Source organism: Lissotriton helveticus, chromosome 9, assembly GCF_964261635.1.
Source record: "Lissotriton helveticus chromosome 9, aLisHel1.1, whole genome shotgun sequence".
Classification (NCBI taxonomy): domain Eukaryota; kingdom Metazoa; phylum Chordata; class Amphibia; order Caudata; family Salamandridae; genus Lissotriton; species Lissotriton helveticus.
In genome coordinates this window covers 1,272,069,059-1,272,083,174 of record NC_136070.1, presented here as the reverse complement: position 1 = coordinate 1,272,083,174, position 14,116 = coordinate 1,272,069,059, and the positions used below count along the sequence as shown (strand labels likewise).

Below are 14,116 nucleotides of genomic sequence, written 5' to 3'. Positions count from 1 at the left end.
TTCAACACACCTTGTGTACCGTTGTTGCTGTTAAAGTTGGCTTGGAGCCACACTTGTCAACAACATAAGAAAAAGAACTTTAACTAGCCCTGAAGAAGTCCCAAGAGGGATGAAACGCGTTGGCGGCAAAGCAATTGTGTGGTGTTTTTTTAAAAAAAAGGAGGATAACTGCGTTACAATAAAGGATTTGATTTAACTACAATCAAGACATCTGACTGATTAATAATTTTGTTTGGGAAGTCTTTTCTGTTTGTGACATTCGTTTTTATTGCCTAATACTATTTGTCCAACATTAGTTATAAATTAGTAGATAAATTCAAAACCGACACTGTGTTTTTTAACAAGCTCACCAGTGGTCACTAATAAATTTATTCTGGACTACTGTTGTACTTTTTTAATTCACTTACATTCACAATTCTATCTTTGCACTGCTTCTGTTGACTGGTCTGGTCAGTATACTTCTCAGAGATACTCAGCCTGTCATTTGTCTATCATTGGCCTCACATCACGCCTAGTTCACTACCGTTTGGCTTGCTGCCAGAAGAGCTGAGGTAACAGGGGCACTTTTGGAGTTCCAAATGATGACACTGGACACGAAGGGCAGTTGATGGAAATCCTCTACTTTCTGTCTCCCCTCCTCAGGGTTTCTTCTGTCATGAAGTTGCTCTTATGTCAGGATCATCACATCACGATTAGCTGTCATATAAGCATGTGATTTGCCACTACCTGTGTTCTGTGATCTTTGTTTTTTTCTTTTTTTCTTGTTAGACCACCGGTTTTTTTTCTTGTGTTGTTTACAACATTAGTTATATACATAAGAACACAATTTTCTCGGGTGCTGGGTCAGTTTAGAATTTGGCAACAGTGGATTTTGTCTGCCAAAGTTGGATGTAAGTGGGTCACATCCCAAACCTAATGCACCGAGGGTTGGACCCAACTAAATGGGCATACTCAGTAGTGACGACTGGTGCTGGAACTTTTTTTTAAAAGCTCTGACCCTGACTCTCGAAGAATAAGGGATGGAAGAGCAGGAGGGAACAAATGAACATCTCACAACTCTGTAAAAGGGACACAGAAGAGGTGACCCTGATAAAAAGGGAGATCTTGAGAAAGAAGTCTGACGCGTGGTCTCTTTAGAAGCGAAGAACCACAAACTCTGGTCTCCTGAGCCCGGGCACAGATGAGCCACTCTGCTGGAAGCAGTATGTGACGTCAGGCCTTATACACTGGTGTGTCCTGTGCCCTTTCTTTCCCTCCTCTTGATGGACCAGGCTGATTCACAGCAATGGATGCAAGAGCTTTGAGTGATGGGTGAGGGTAACAAGTGGGCTCTGAAGGAGTCCTGGAAGATGCTGCTCTTCGAGACATTGATGAAAGACAGGGGACTTCCTTGTGAGGTGAAGAAGGAGTATTGTACTCTGAGGGTCAAGGCTGTCAGAAGAGGTGGTCAGAAGGTGTGTTATTCCCAGGGCCCATCTCTTTCAGGGTCCCACATTATGTGGCTAAATGTATTTACGGATTTTGAAGGAAACATGCCAGCCTTCCACTAGACGGCACAGGGTGCCAATCCGTACAAAATAGAAAAACCTCTTGTCAAACCTATCTCATTTGAGAATTGGCTATAGCTCTGCTAACAATATTTGATATACAGCACAGATACAAAACCATGGAGAATAAAGGAGAAATGACTTTCATTCAGGTTGTGATTTATTTATCAAAAAACATTATGGTGAGATAGGTAGAATAAGAGAAGGTGTCTGATTTCACTTGTGTCCTCTTTTTGTGGGGGTTATTGAAATAATAATCTATGAATGGAGAAGTCACAAAATATGACGTCTCTTTCTTATCTTCTAATGTCATTGTAAAGACTTATTTGTCATGTATTGTTTGATGAACAAATGAATTTGATAGAAAAAATATTTATATGTATACAAAAAAAAATAAGAGAAATAATGTATTTTGATAAATAAAACACAACCTGAATGAAAGTCATTTCTCCTTTATTCTCCATGGTTTTGTATCTGTGCTGTATATCAAATATTGTTGGCAGAGCTATAGCCAATTCTCAAATGAGATAGGTTTGACAAGAGGTTGTTCTATTTTGTATTTATTCAATCCCCCTCCTCTTGGACCACGAAGAAATAGGGGGTACCTCAGTTTTATAGTAGAGTGTGTGGGTTCAGCCATATTTTCTCTTTCATTTGATTGTATTTTTTTTTTTTATTTAGGAACAGATGCTCGCTATGTGTGGGCAGACTTTTTTTTAAGTAGACCCCACAAAGGCCTCTGATGCCTGCTGCAGGCAAAAGCATGTCATTCCATTCTCAAGTACTGATCCTCAAACTGTTTAAACCATGGCATGGTTAGTCTGTTCCCAGGTGCATATTCCAGCAGCTTGCTCTGAAGAGGGTGGTGCCACAGTGGCAGGAGTAGGCGTTTCTGCGGCGGGCGAGGTGGGGGGTGTCATGGTCGAAGGACGATGGTGAAGCTGCATCTGATGGGACATCAAGAGCTGTCCAAAGCAGTGGCAGCTGGTTACCCTTATGAGCGATGGGGCATGAATACCTGAACTAATTGGTACTTACTCAACACCAGACCCTGGCATCAAGAGAGGAAGAGGGAGGGATTTGCCCATAAATAAAATTGTAAAAAAGCCATAGGTGCCAAAACCACACAATATATCAAACAATTGAACTTTGTCATGATGCAGAAAACAAGTCTGACCCTCTTCATGGCTATTGGGGGTTGCTTTTCTTTAATTTAATTCAATTTTGTATTTATTAAGTATAAACAATACCAATATGACTAGCTCCAAAGATTTTGAAAATGTGGTGGCAAAGATGTTACATTTTCAATATGATTTCCGCGACCTTTGCCAAAAAGCCACCGACACAAGCATTTAAAATGATCTGGACCTGAAGTTTCACACGCCCCATCATCTTCGAAAGTGAAAGTGAAAGTGACTCTTTCCCTCCTATTTCCACTTCCTTCCTACTTCTTTCCTGTCTCTCCATGCAGATGCACTGCCATAGGTTAATGAGACCCTGATGGGAAGGGGCGGGGTGGAAAGAGCGGAAGTTACACAGATCTGACAATGTCCGGTGGTACCCGGTTGAGGAAGGCAGGTCCTGAGCGTTCATAGGGGCAGCACAGCCTGTGCTCAGTTTACAGAAACCTATAGGTTCAGAAGCAGCCACCCAAATGGGGTCACAACAACCTTACAGGTTCAGCCTCACACAGCAGCCGTGCACCTCTCCAGCCTTAAAAGTATCACAGCTGATGACATGGATGAAAATGAGCACAAAGACACGTGAGCACATGAATGTCATTTTTAACAGGTGGCACAAAAGCACCTCATAGAGGGCCCGATTCATAGAAATAACTTAAGACAAAATCCTAAACTTACTACCATTTTGAAATTCACAGAAGGCACTTACTCATTTCGGTATTCACAGAAGGCACTTACTCATTTCAGTATTCACAGAAGTTAGGAGTTCTAAAATAAGGCACATTGTTGTACCTTTTGTGAAGCGCTGTGATACCCTCGGGTCCATAGCGCTATACAAAACTTATAATAAATAAATAAATAAATAAATACTACTAAACTTAGAAAAAGTCTATCTTTAAGACTTTCGGTATTCACAGAAATCATTTAGGAGTCTTAAAGTTAGGACTCCTGACTTCTGTGAATACCAAAATGAGTAAGTGCCTTCTGTGAATACCAAAATGAGTAAGTGCCTTCTGTGAATACCAAAACGAGTAAGTGCCTTCTGTGAATACCAAAATGAGTAAGTGCCTTCTGTGAATACCAAAATGGTAGTAAGTTTAGGATTTTGTCTTAAGTTAGTTCTGTGAATCGGGCCGAGGTCACCCTGTTGGAGTTCAGTCAAACTAAGAAAGAGTGTTCCACATGGGCCGTATTATTTTAACAGTGATATAAATCTCAAATTTAATTTGACCCAGTGCGGGTTCTCATCTTTTGAGACCGATTACCTGGCACGACTACTCTGCCATTTAGATTCCAGTTCTCCTTTTTTCAGTCGTTTTTGTAGTGGATGAAGTATGTGTATGATAGTGTGAGTTGTTGTATGCTTGAGTTCGTTTTTCCAGGGGTCTATTTATTTATTTAATGTATTCTGTGTCTCTTTTTTGCATTTACATGATTATATAGATTGTTTTCTTCTTTTCTTTTTTGTGAAATTGTATATATCTTTAGAAAATTGTATTGCATTTGTGATAAAATGACTTCTCAAAAAAATGAAATTATACTGAAAAATATAAAAGTATTTATAAGATGAAAATGATGAAAATAATAAACTTCTTATCTTTGAAGAATAATTAAATAGTATGTTGTGTATCTGTCACCTTTTCAAAAATTAAATTTGAGATTTATATCAGTGTTAAAATAATACGGCCCATGTGGAACACTCTTTCTTAGTGCTAACTTTCTCTGTTCCTCGGCCATAATTAATTGTTTGAGGGGGTCCCACCATCTTTGCTTTTAGTGTTCAGTCAAACTTCACTACTCTTGCCAGAAGCAGTCAGTGTGTCACTAAAGTCCGAATGTGCAGCCCCCCACCAGGAGGACAAGGCGCCCCCACTCACCGCGACTCATGGTCATCTGCCCTCGAGGCGGCCAGTGCAGCATAGCGCCTCCCCCACCTGGAAAGAAGGAGCAAAGACTGGGTTAGGTCTGAGTACAAAGAAGCAAACATGAAAAGCGTCTGTTCTGAGCGATGCGGGAGTGATTGCATCTCTGAAATGCCAGGACAAAGTCGGTTTCATGTCTCAGAACTTTGCTTTTGAAAGTCCAACTCTGGGTGACTTTGCCCCGCTCCACCAGCCTGTTTGGAAAAACAAAAGACAGGCTTCCAAGCAAAGCAGGCAGCAATGGAGGTCTACTAGAAAAGAACACGCCCCCTCTACCCGTTACCATAGTTACTGTGTTACTGGCAATGATGCTCACAGCTGAGAACCAGAGCACAGCACGGACACTAAAACAGTGGCTAACAATGGTCAGAACATTTACAGCCCAATTCACAAAAGCAAACACAACCGAAGGGCTTATTTACAAAAAAGGCAAATCTAAGTGAGTGACTTGAATTGGCATTTCATCCTCAGTTACTTAAATGTACAGATTCTTGGAAATTCACAAAATTACAAAGGGTTACACTCATTCAATCAATCAATCAGAACATTTGTAGAGCGCACTACTTACCCGTGAGGGTCTCAAGGTGCTTGGGGGGGGAGGGGGGTGCTGCTACTGCTCGAATAGCCAGGTCTTGAGTAGTCTTCTGAAGGTTAGAAGGTCCTGGGTTTCCCAGGGGGATAAGGAGGGTGTTCCAGGTCTTTTTTGCCAAAATCTAATGTGTGCTAAAATCCTGTGGACTGCCTTGTAAATATTGCGGTTTAAAAATCAGCGATATTTGCAAGGTTGTCCATCCGGGATACGCCCAGTGACGCCCACTTTGCATCTCATTAGAGATGCAAAGGGAGGCGCTGGGAAAAAGGGTGCTAACATGCGATTATGCATGCTAGCACCCTCTTGTAAATAGGGCCCTGGTTTTATCTCCACTATTTTGGCTTCGTAAGCCAAAAAAGCGAAGATAAAGCCCTTGTAGATATGCCCCATGATTGCTTAATGTGTTTAGTAAATTTGGAAAAAACTTTTTCTTGTCAGTGGCAGCTCCTCCGCTATGGAGGAAAAGCATCGCCCCCCTGCCCACAGAGGAAAACGGAAAATAAAATGATGATCATTTACTTTTCGTCCTGTAGCCGAGTCTTGGGGGCGGGGCCACGGAACTGCTGCAGGGGGAGGAGGAGTGGTGGTCATAGGACAGCCAAACCGTCATGCGCAATGACATCTCTCTAACCCAGCTGCGTTGCTGGGTGGAGAGACCAGCAGGCACAGGCTCCCAGCTCCCGATGGAGTGCAAAACAAGCCCGCTCCACCCAATCCGGACACTGCTCTCATGGTTATAAGAGCAGCGTCTGGATTGGTCGTAGGGAACTAAGAGCTTCAGCCTGCGCTCAGAGAAGCAGAAGAGCAGCGAGCAGAACTTTTAAAAACATTTTATTGTTTATTTTATTAGAGGCCCTCACCACATTTTCCTGACACCAACCGCTACTCTTTCTTGTCGCAAACTTTATGAATTAGCAAATTGCAGGTTTTGTGATCAGAAAATGCGTTTAAACATTTGCCCTTAAGTGACTAATATGGTTCAAGCAGATGAAGTGAGTTTAAGATCTTGTCGGAAGGTTGGACCTTGTCCATCTACATCACAGCCCCTGTTGTGGGCGTGGTCAAGAGTTGACAATTCTAAAGATTTTGTTTCCTATAGCTTTCTGACACACAAGTAGTTTGCTATCACGTAGGACCCCCTAAGGAGGGACAGATCCCGTTGAACCTGCTGGGAGGATGGAAGTGCACCAGTCCTCCTGTAAGGACCAGTGCTTTAAATGGGCAGGTACTGTCTGGTACTGAGTGCCTGCACTTTTTTAATTTGAAAGGGAGAGTACGTGCACTTCTCAGCACTGCTGCATTACCTTTAATGGGAGAGTTTCAGTACCTCTCTGGAAGAGTACCTGGACTACTCAGCACTGCGGAAATACCTGTAATGGGAGAGTACCTGTACTTCTCTGGGAGTGTACCTGCACCTCTCAGCACTGCTGCAAAACCTTTAATTGGAGAGTAGTGGTACTTCTCTAGGAAAGTACCTGCAATTCTGAGCACTGCTTCGGCACCTTTATTGGGAGACTACCTGCACTTATCAGCACTGCTGCAATACCTTCAATGGGAGAGTACCTGCACTTCTCAGCACTGCTGTAATAGCTTTAATGGGAGAGTACCTGCACTTCTCAGCACTGCTGCAATAGCTTTAATGGGAGAGCACCTGCACTTCTCAGCACTGCTGCAATAGCTTTAATGGGAGAGTACCTACACTTCTTAGCACCGCTGCAATACCATTAACTGGAGAGTTCTTGTACTTCTCTAGGAGAGTACCTGCAATTCTGAGCACTGCTTCAGCACCTTCAATGGGAGAGTACCTGCACTTCTCAGCACTATTGCAATACACTTAATGGGAGAGTACTGATACTTCTCTGGGAGAGTACCAGCACTTCGCAGCACGGCTGCAATACATCTAATGGGAGAGTACCTGTACTTCTCTGGGAGAGTACCTGCACTTCTCAGCACCGCTGCAATACATGTAATGGGAGAGTACTTGTACTTCTCTGGGAGAGTACCTGCACTTCTCATCACTGCTGCAATATATTTAACGGGAGAGTAATGGCACTTCTCTGGTAGATTACCTGCACTTCTCAGCACCGCTGCAATACATGTAATGGGAGAGTACTTGTACTTCTCTGGGAGAGTACCTGCACTTCTCATCACTGCTGCAATATATTTAACGGGAGAGTAATGGCACTTCTCTGGTAGATTACCTGCACTTCTCAGCACCGCTGCAATACATTTGATGGGAGAGTAATGGCACTTCTCTGGTAGATTACCTACACTTCTCAGCACTGCTGCAATACATTTGATGGGAGAGTAATAGCACTTCTCTGGTAGATTACCTGCACTTCTCAGTACTATTGCAATACAATTCATGGGAGAGTAATTGCACTTCTCTGGGAGAGTACCTGCACTTCTCAGCACTATTGCAATACAATTCATGGGAGAGTAATTGCACTTCTCTGGGAGAGTACCTGCACTTCTCAGCACTGCTGCAATACATTTGATGGGAGAGTAATGGCACTTCTCTGATAGATTACCTGCACTTCTCAGCACTGCTTCAATACCTTTCTTGGGAGAGTAATGGCACTTCTCTGGTAGATTGTCTGCACTTCTCAGCACTGCTGCAATACCTTTAATAGGAGAGTACCTGCACTTCTCAGCACTATTGCAATACATTTAATTGGAAAGTACTAATACTTTGCTGGGAGAGTAATGGGAGAGTAATTGCACTTCTCTGGGAGAGTACCTGCACTTCTCAGCACTGCTGCAATACATTTACTGGGAGAGTACTGGCACTTCTGAGAAGCAAAGAGGTAGTCTGGTTAGTGAGTACCAGCACTTCTATATTTCCATTTAAAGCGCTGGTAAGGACCACTTTAACATTCATAAGGGGCAGGTGAGGCTTTCCACCTGAGCTGTCATTTTTGCACTTTTCAGAGTGTGCACTTTCCGGATAAATCAGCGAGACATTGTTACACTCAAGTCCGAGAAGAAACAGTTCTACAAACAGTGCCCACGCCCAATGCGTGCCGCATACCTGTCTACTGTGTCTATTAAACTGTCTGGCATTTCTTGGGCGACACCCAAGACTGGTACTGAGATGTGAACTGCCCCTCCTTCTGGATGGTTGCGCAGACCCCCTTTTTCTCTCCTACACACCGTGGCAGGGTTAGGACAGCCCCTAATAGACAAACTTGGAGAAGTTGTGTGTCACTCACCATCGGCCCCCCCGGGTCTGCTGCACGGGGTCGACGAGGGCGGAATAAAGTTCTGAAGTTGGTAAAAGTTTCCTGGGGGGAGAAGCTCGGTGGGTTGGTGCCTGCAGCAGCGTCCTGCCTCTCTGCCCCTCACTGCCCCATTCAGCCGGCTGGGCAGTGTTTGTGTCACGTGATCCCGCTCCTCTCCTGGAAACCGGACTGGAGCCGACAACGGCGCTGCCAGCGGCCAATCAGGTGCAAGTACAGGGGGGGGGGAGGGGGTGCATTTGCGCTGCAGAAGGACATTTATCTATCCAGGGGGCAAGATAACGAGGGGCGATTGACCCGCGGAAGAAGCGATTCTGAAAGTGAGAAACAAACTTAAAATTGAAGAGGGCCAAGTGTCACGCGCACGGCGTGCCACCCGCGCCCCCCCACAGGCACAGATCGTATTGACAGGCGCTACCTGGTTCAACAAGTTTAAAATCATACGTTGTGTGTTTTGTGTGTTTGTGTGACAGCCCTTGTCGCTAAAGGCACCGCACAGCAGCGACATGCACTTTAACCCCCCCCCCCCCTCTCCGGTTGCAAGGAATCTCCAGAGGCTGGTCTGAAAATGGAAAGATAGTCCTGGGGGTTAATGCAGGCGCTGTGGAGATCTGTCTGCTTCTTCCTGCAGAGCACTGGTTTGAATACTCTGCCCCCCCCGGAGTATTGGGGTCTGGGTATGTAATGACGAAAGCAGACTCCAATGATGACTCTGAGCCCTTACTGTAGTTAACAGTTATTTATTTGATGTAACTAGGATAATTCCCAAAGAGCGCCGAGCCTCCGCTCCAGCGCCCGCTCTTCCCGCTCTGCTTTCGCGCTCTCGCGCTCAGCCACGCCCCCAACACCAGCAGCCAATCCTGGCCGCCTGCACGTCACGTCCGCCGACGTGCCGTGCAACATCTAGAGCGTCTCTACATATCTCCCCTTTTTCGCACAAACATTTCAACTTACAGTCCGTCGCTCAAATCATAGTCTCTGAATCTCGTTGGTCTCACCACAGCTCTACCACTCCGTGTTCGTCTCGCAGGGGTGGTGTTGGTCTCTTCTTCTCCTTGTCTGACTCTGTTATCGCCATTCTCCTCAACTCTTATCTCCTGCTCTCTGTCCCTTGCTTCTCCTTGACTTTGCTCTCCTTCATTCAACGTGATCCCATTCTCCTGATGTTCTCGCTTCTCACTCTCACATTCCTCTGATTCTCCGCCTGCCCTTTCACAGTCCCACACTAGGATCTTATTACATCTGGCCATGCGGTCTTGTGACCATATGTTTCCGTCACTCAGCCTGGCCGCTCTTCCCTTAATTTCCTTCACCTGCAGGGGCTTGCTGTATTTGCTCTCTCCTTTTCTTTGTAGAGTGGGCAGCTTGACTCTAACCCATTCTCCTTCTTTGAGTTCTGTGTCTCGCACGTTCCTCCGGGCATTATAATGTCTGGTGTACACTGCCTTGGCCTTCTCAATGTTAGCCCGCACCACAGCAGGGGACCATTCACTTACTACAGTCTTTTCCTTCCACACCCGGTTGTCCTGGGTGAATGGTTCTCGGCCGCGCAGCAGCTGGAAGGGGCTGTATCCCGTACTTGTGGGAGTGATCCTGTACGCCCACAACATGTGCCATATGTCCTTCTCCCAGTCTTTGTGGTCTGAGATGGCTGCTTGGATCGACCCCATCACCACCCTATTGAAGCGTTCGACTTGGCCGTTTCCCGCAGGGTGGTATATTGATGTGTGCCTCGCTTGGATTCCGTTCCTTCCTAGGAAGTTGTCCCACTTTTCCGATCGGAACTGGGGTCCATTATCGCTGAGGATTGACTTGGGTATGCCTTCCCTTACGAAAGTGTCTGCCAGGAACTGCACTATGGTGTCCGTGTTCATGGTTTCCTCGATCTTGATCTCTGGCCATTTCGAGAACCTGTCCACCAGGACACACACGTACTTCTGGACCCCTTGGGTGTCTAAGACGGGGCCTAAGATGTCGACAGACAACTCTTCCCAGGGGTTCTTTGGAGTTTCGAATGCACCCAATGCAGGGCGCAGGAGTTTGAGTGTCTTGTCTGCGCCCTGGCACCTCACGCACTCTCTCACATGTCGTTCCGCTCTTATGTCCATTCCCGGCCACCAATAGTTCTGCTTGGACCTCAGTTTGAGTTTCCCTATGCCCAGGTGCCCTTCGTGCAGCATGTCCAGCAGTCGGGGTATGATGTTCGTTGGAGGGACAACTTTCTCTCCTCTATATACAAATGTTCCTTGATTGTCCAGGGAGAGTTCCTCCCTCACTTCAAAATAGGGGTTGAGTTCCTTCCGAACCCGTCTCTTATCCGGCCATCCATGAGTGATGTAAGTTTTCACCTCTTCCAACGTCAGGTCCTCTGCATACGCTTGTGTCCATTCCTGGAGGCTGATGACACTTTCATGATCCTCCATCAGTGCCACCCATTCTTCCGTGCATGCCTTGTCCTCTTCACTGGGTTCCATAGCCGCCGCTCGGCTCAGGTAGTCTGCTACCTTGTTCTTGCTGCCTGGTATGTGTTCCACATCATACCTAAACTCTAAGAGCTTAAGCGACATTTTCGATATCCGGGGTGTCGCCTCTGCGTGGCCACTCGATGTCAGCACTCTCAGTAGTGGTTTGTGGTCGGTCCGTAGCTGAAATCTGGTGCCCCACAGGAATTGTCGGAAGCGCGTGGTGGCCCACACCACCGCCAGCATCTCCTTTTCTATCACACTGTACTTCCTTTCTGTCTCACTCAGTGTGCGCGAGGCGAAGCAGATCGTCTCCAGCTGACCTCGCCCTCGGTCTTGCATGAGGACTGCACCCAGTCCCTTGTCGCTGGCGTCCGTTGTGAGGACGGTGTTGCCTTGAGGGTCAAACCCTTGAAGGGGTATGGCCCCTGCCACTTCCTTTTTGATAATCTCGAATTCCCTTTGTGTGTCCTCCGACCACTTGAATTCCGTGTTCTCTTTCGTTAGTTGTCTCATATGATGAGTCTTAGAGGCAAAGTGCTGTACAAATTTCCCATAATACTCTGCCATCCCCAGGAATGACCTGACCTCTTCCTTGGTGGAGGGGGGTGGTGCTTCACAAATCGCCCTGACATTGTCGGCCTTGGGGGTCACACCTTGTGCCCCTATCTCATGCCCCAGGTAGGTTACCGAGTCCATCCCAATCTTGCATTTGGACCATTCAGCCGTGAGTCCTTTTCCTTCTAGGATCTTCAAGACCACTGCCAACTTCCTGTCGTGGTCTGGTATGTCTCTGCCCATCACCAGAATGTCATCTTGGAAGTATTGGACGTCCTTGATGTCCTTGAACAACTGGTGCATCATCCTCTGGAACACCGCCGCTGCAGAAGCTAGACCGAATGGCATCCTGCGAAATTGATAGCACCCAAACGGAGTGATGAAAGATGTTAATTTGCGGCTGTCCGGATGCAGAGCAATCTGATGATATGCAGAGGTCAAGTCTATTGTTGAATACCACTTAATCCCCCTGGTGCTGGCTAGCATCTCCTCTATCCTAGGCAAGGGGAATCTTTCCACCACAATGTTTTTATTTAGTTCCCTCAGGTCAACGCACAACCGGACCTTACCGTTGGGTTTCTTAACCACTACCAGGGGCGCCAGCCACTCGGCGCACGTGATGGGTTCTATGATGCCCTTGTTTTCCAGGTCTTGTAGTTCTGTTCTCACAGCGTCTCTTACTGCCAACGGGACATTCCTGGCCTTGTGGGCCACCGGGACAGCGTTCTCCTTCAGGATGATCTTGTGGGCGAATTTTTCCAGCTTCCCCACTGTGCCCCCAAATACCTTTGGATATTCGGTTTTCCATTTGTCCAGACTTGGCCCGGCCACCTGGTCCGTCAGGAGGATTTGCTCCTTGCCACCCGGATCCAGCTTGATTCCTAGGTCGCCCTGATCCAGCCAACCCAAGACTGACGGGCCCCTCTCCGACACGTGGAGTTTACAGTGTGCTGACCGGCCTCGAAATTCGAAGGTCAAGGGCCTGAATCCTGCCATGGGGATCCGATCTCCATTATACGTGACCGGGCGGATGTCTAGCTTTTCAAGCTCTGGCCCGAGCCGTGGCACAAATTTCTCCTCCCACACTGCTCTCTGGATGATGGTGAAGGGAGACCCTGTATCTGCCACCACGTTGATCTTGACGCCGCCTATAGCCATCTCCAACACCGGTTTCATCGTGCGTCTACCTTCTCTGTCTAGAACATTTCCCTCCGTGCTTAGTACCTGATCCTCAATGTAGATCACCGTGACTTCTTCCGGCTCCGAATCGCCGTCCGGATGGTCATCGCTTTGATCCACGCATCTCACCATGCTCTTGGAGGCCTTCCTCCTGCAAACCTTCTCGTAGTGGCCGATTATTCCACAGAACGCACACTTGGCGCGAAACGCAGGGCACTTCCGATCGTGCGCCTCGTGCGACCAGCTTCCACACCTGTAGCATGACTTCCTGTTGCCTCCCACTTGTTTACTCGACGTGTTCGTGCTGTTTTGCCACTTGCTGGGCCCTCTTTCTGTTGGTTTCCTGTATCGGTATTCTCTGCTAGTCCCCTCTTCATCCACTTTGTTCACCATCGTACTGGACGCCATATCCTTTTTTGTCACTTCAGCGCAACGCCGTGCTAATTCCGCTCTCTTCACGATGACCAATACCTCCTTCAGTGTGGTGTCTCCACTAGCCCACAGCTTGTCTTGCACATTCGAGCACGTGGTATGCATCACCACCTGGTCCTTGATGAATTCCTCTTCCCAGTTGGCGTACCTGCACGTGGCTGCCAGTCGTTTCAGTGCCGCCACATACTCCTCCACTGTTTCTCCTTGTTTCTGCTTCCTCTGTTGGAAGTTAAACCTATCCACCGACACGCACATTGCCGGTCTAAAGTGTTCGTTGAGGTCTTCGAGCGCCTGTGCGTATACATCGTCGTCTGTGGATGTTCTCTGTTTCGGGACTAAGCTCTTGTAAATCCGGAGTCCTTCTGGGCCTAAGTTCAATAGTAAAATACGTTTCTTCCTCTGGGGTTTGAATGCCTCCTCATTCTCATCTTCGAGTACTCCTATGAAATTGTCGATGTATTCCCTCCAATCCTCCCATTTCATGAGGGGTTCTCCCGGGCGCGGTAAGAACTGTACCGGGGCCATCGCGTAGCCTGCTTGCGCGCTCATTTTCTCGCTCTTCACAGCAGGTAGCGATCTTACTTGGCCACGGGGACTCCCTGGTGCGTCGTCTTGTTCTTCTCCACTTGCTGGGGTTCGGGGACTGTCCTTGTCAGCCCCCTCGGCTCCTTCTGAACCCTCCAGCGCGTGCTCACTGGTCTGTTGCTCGCTGGGTGGGCTGGCGCTCTCCTTCTACCTTACTTCTAGGGTTCCTGGGTTTTTTCCTCCCTTTTTCCTTCCTCTGCGCCACACCCTCCTGCGTGCCGGGCTCTGCCGCGCTCTTTGGGGTACCTGTTCTCCTGCACCAGGTAGTCTCGCTCCTCTGTACCTTGTGGGGTGGTTCTGAAGCTTCTGGTGCTTGCTTGTCTCTTAGGGCTGAGTCTGAGGTTCTGCCTTGCTGGGGGGTCTTCAATCCCGCCCTCGTCGCCACTGTAATGACGAAAGCAGACTCCAATGATGACTCT

At 47.3% G+C, this 14,116-nt stretch overlaps 1 protein-coding gene across 1 annotated transcript in view; it reads right to left on the bottom strand.

Annotated features, from left to right (window-relative positions):
* The window catches only part of LOC144780816 (uncharacterized), a 143,128-nt gene extending 134,499 nt beyond the window's left edge, over positions 1-8,629 (bottom strand). Inside the window, exons 1-2 of the mRNA XM_078659323.1 lie at positions 8,455-8,629; positions 4,606-4,662 (exon numbers count right to left, since the gene is read on the bottom strand). Of these exons, the coding sequence (XP_078515449.1) occupies positions 4,606-4,648 (43 nt within the window). The 5' untranslated portion in view covers positions 4,649-4,662; positions 8,455-8,629. The remainder of the gene's footprint in view (positions 1-4,605; positions 4,663-8,454) is intronic.
* Between the last annotated feature and the right edge of the window lie 5,487 nt (positions 8,630-14,116).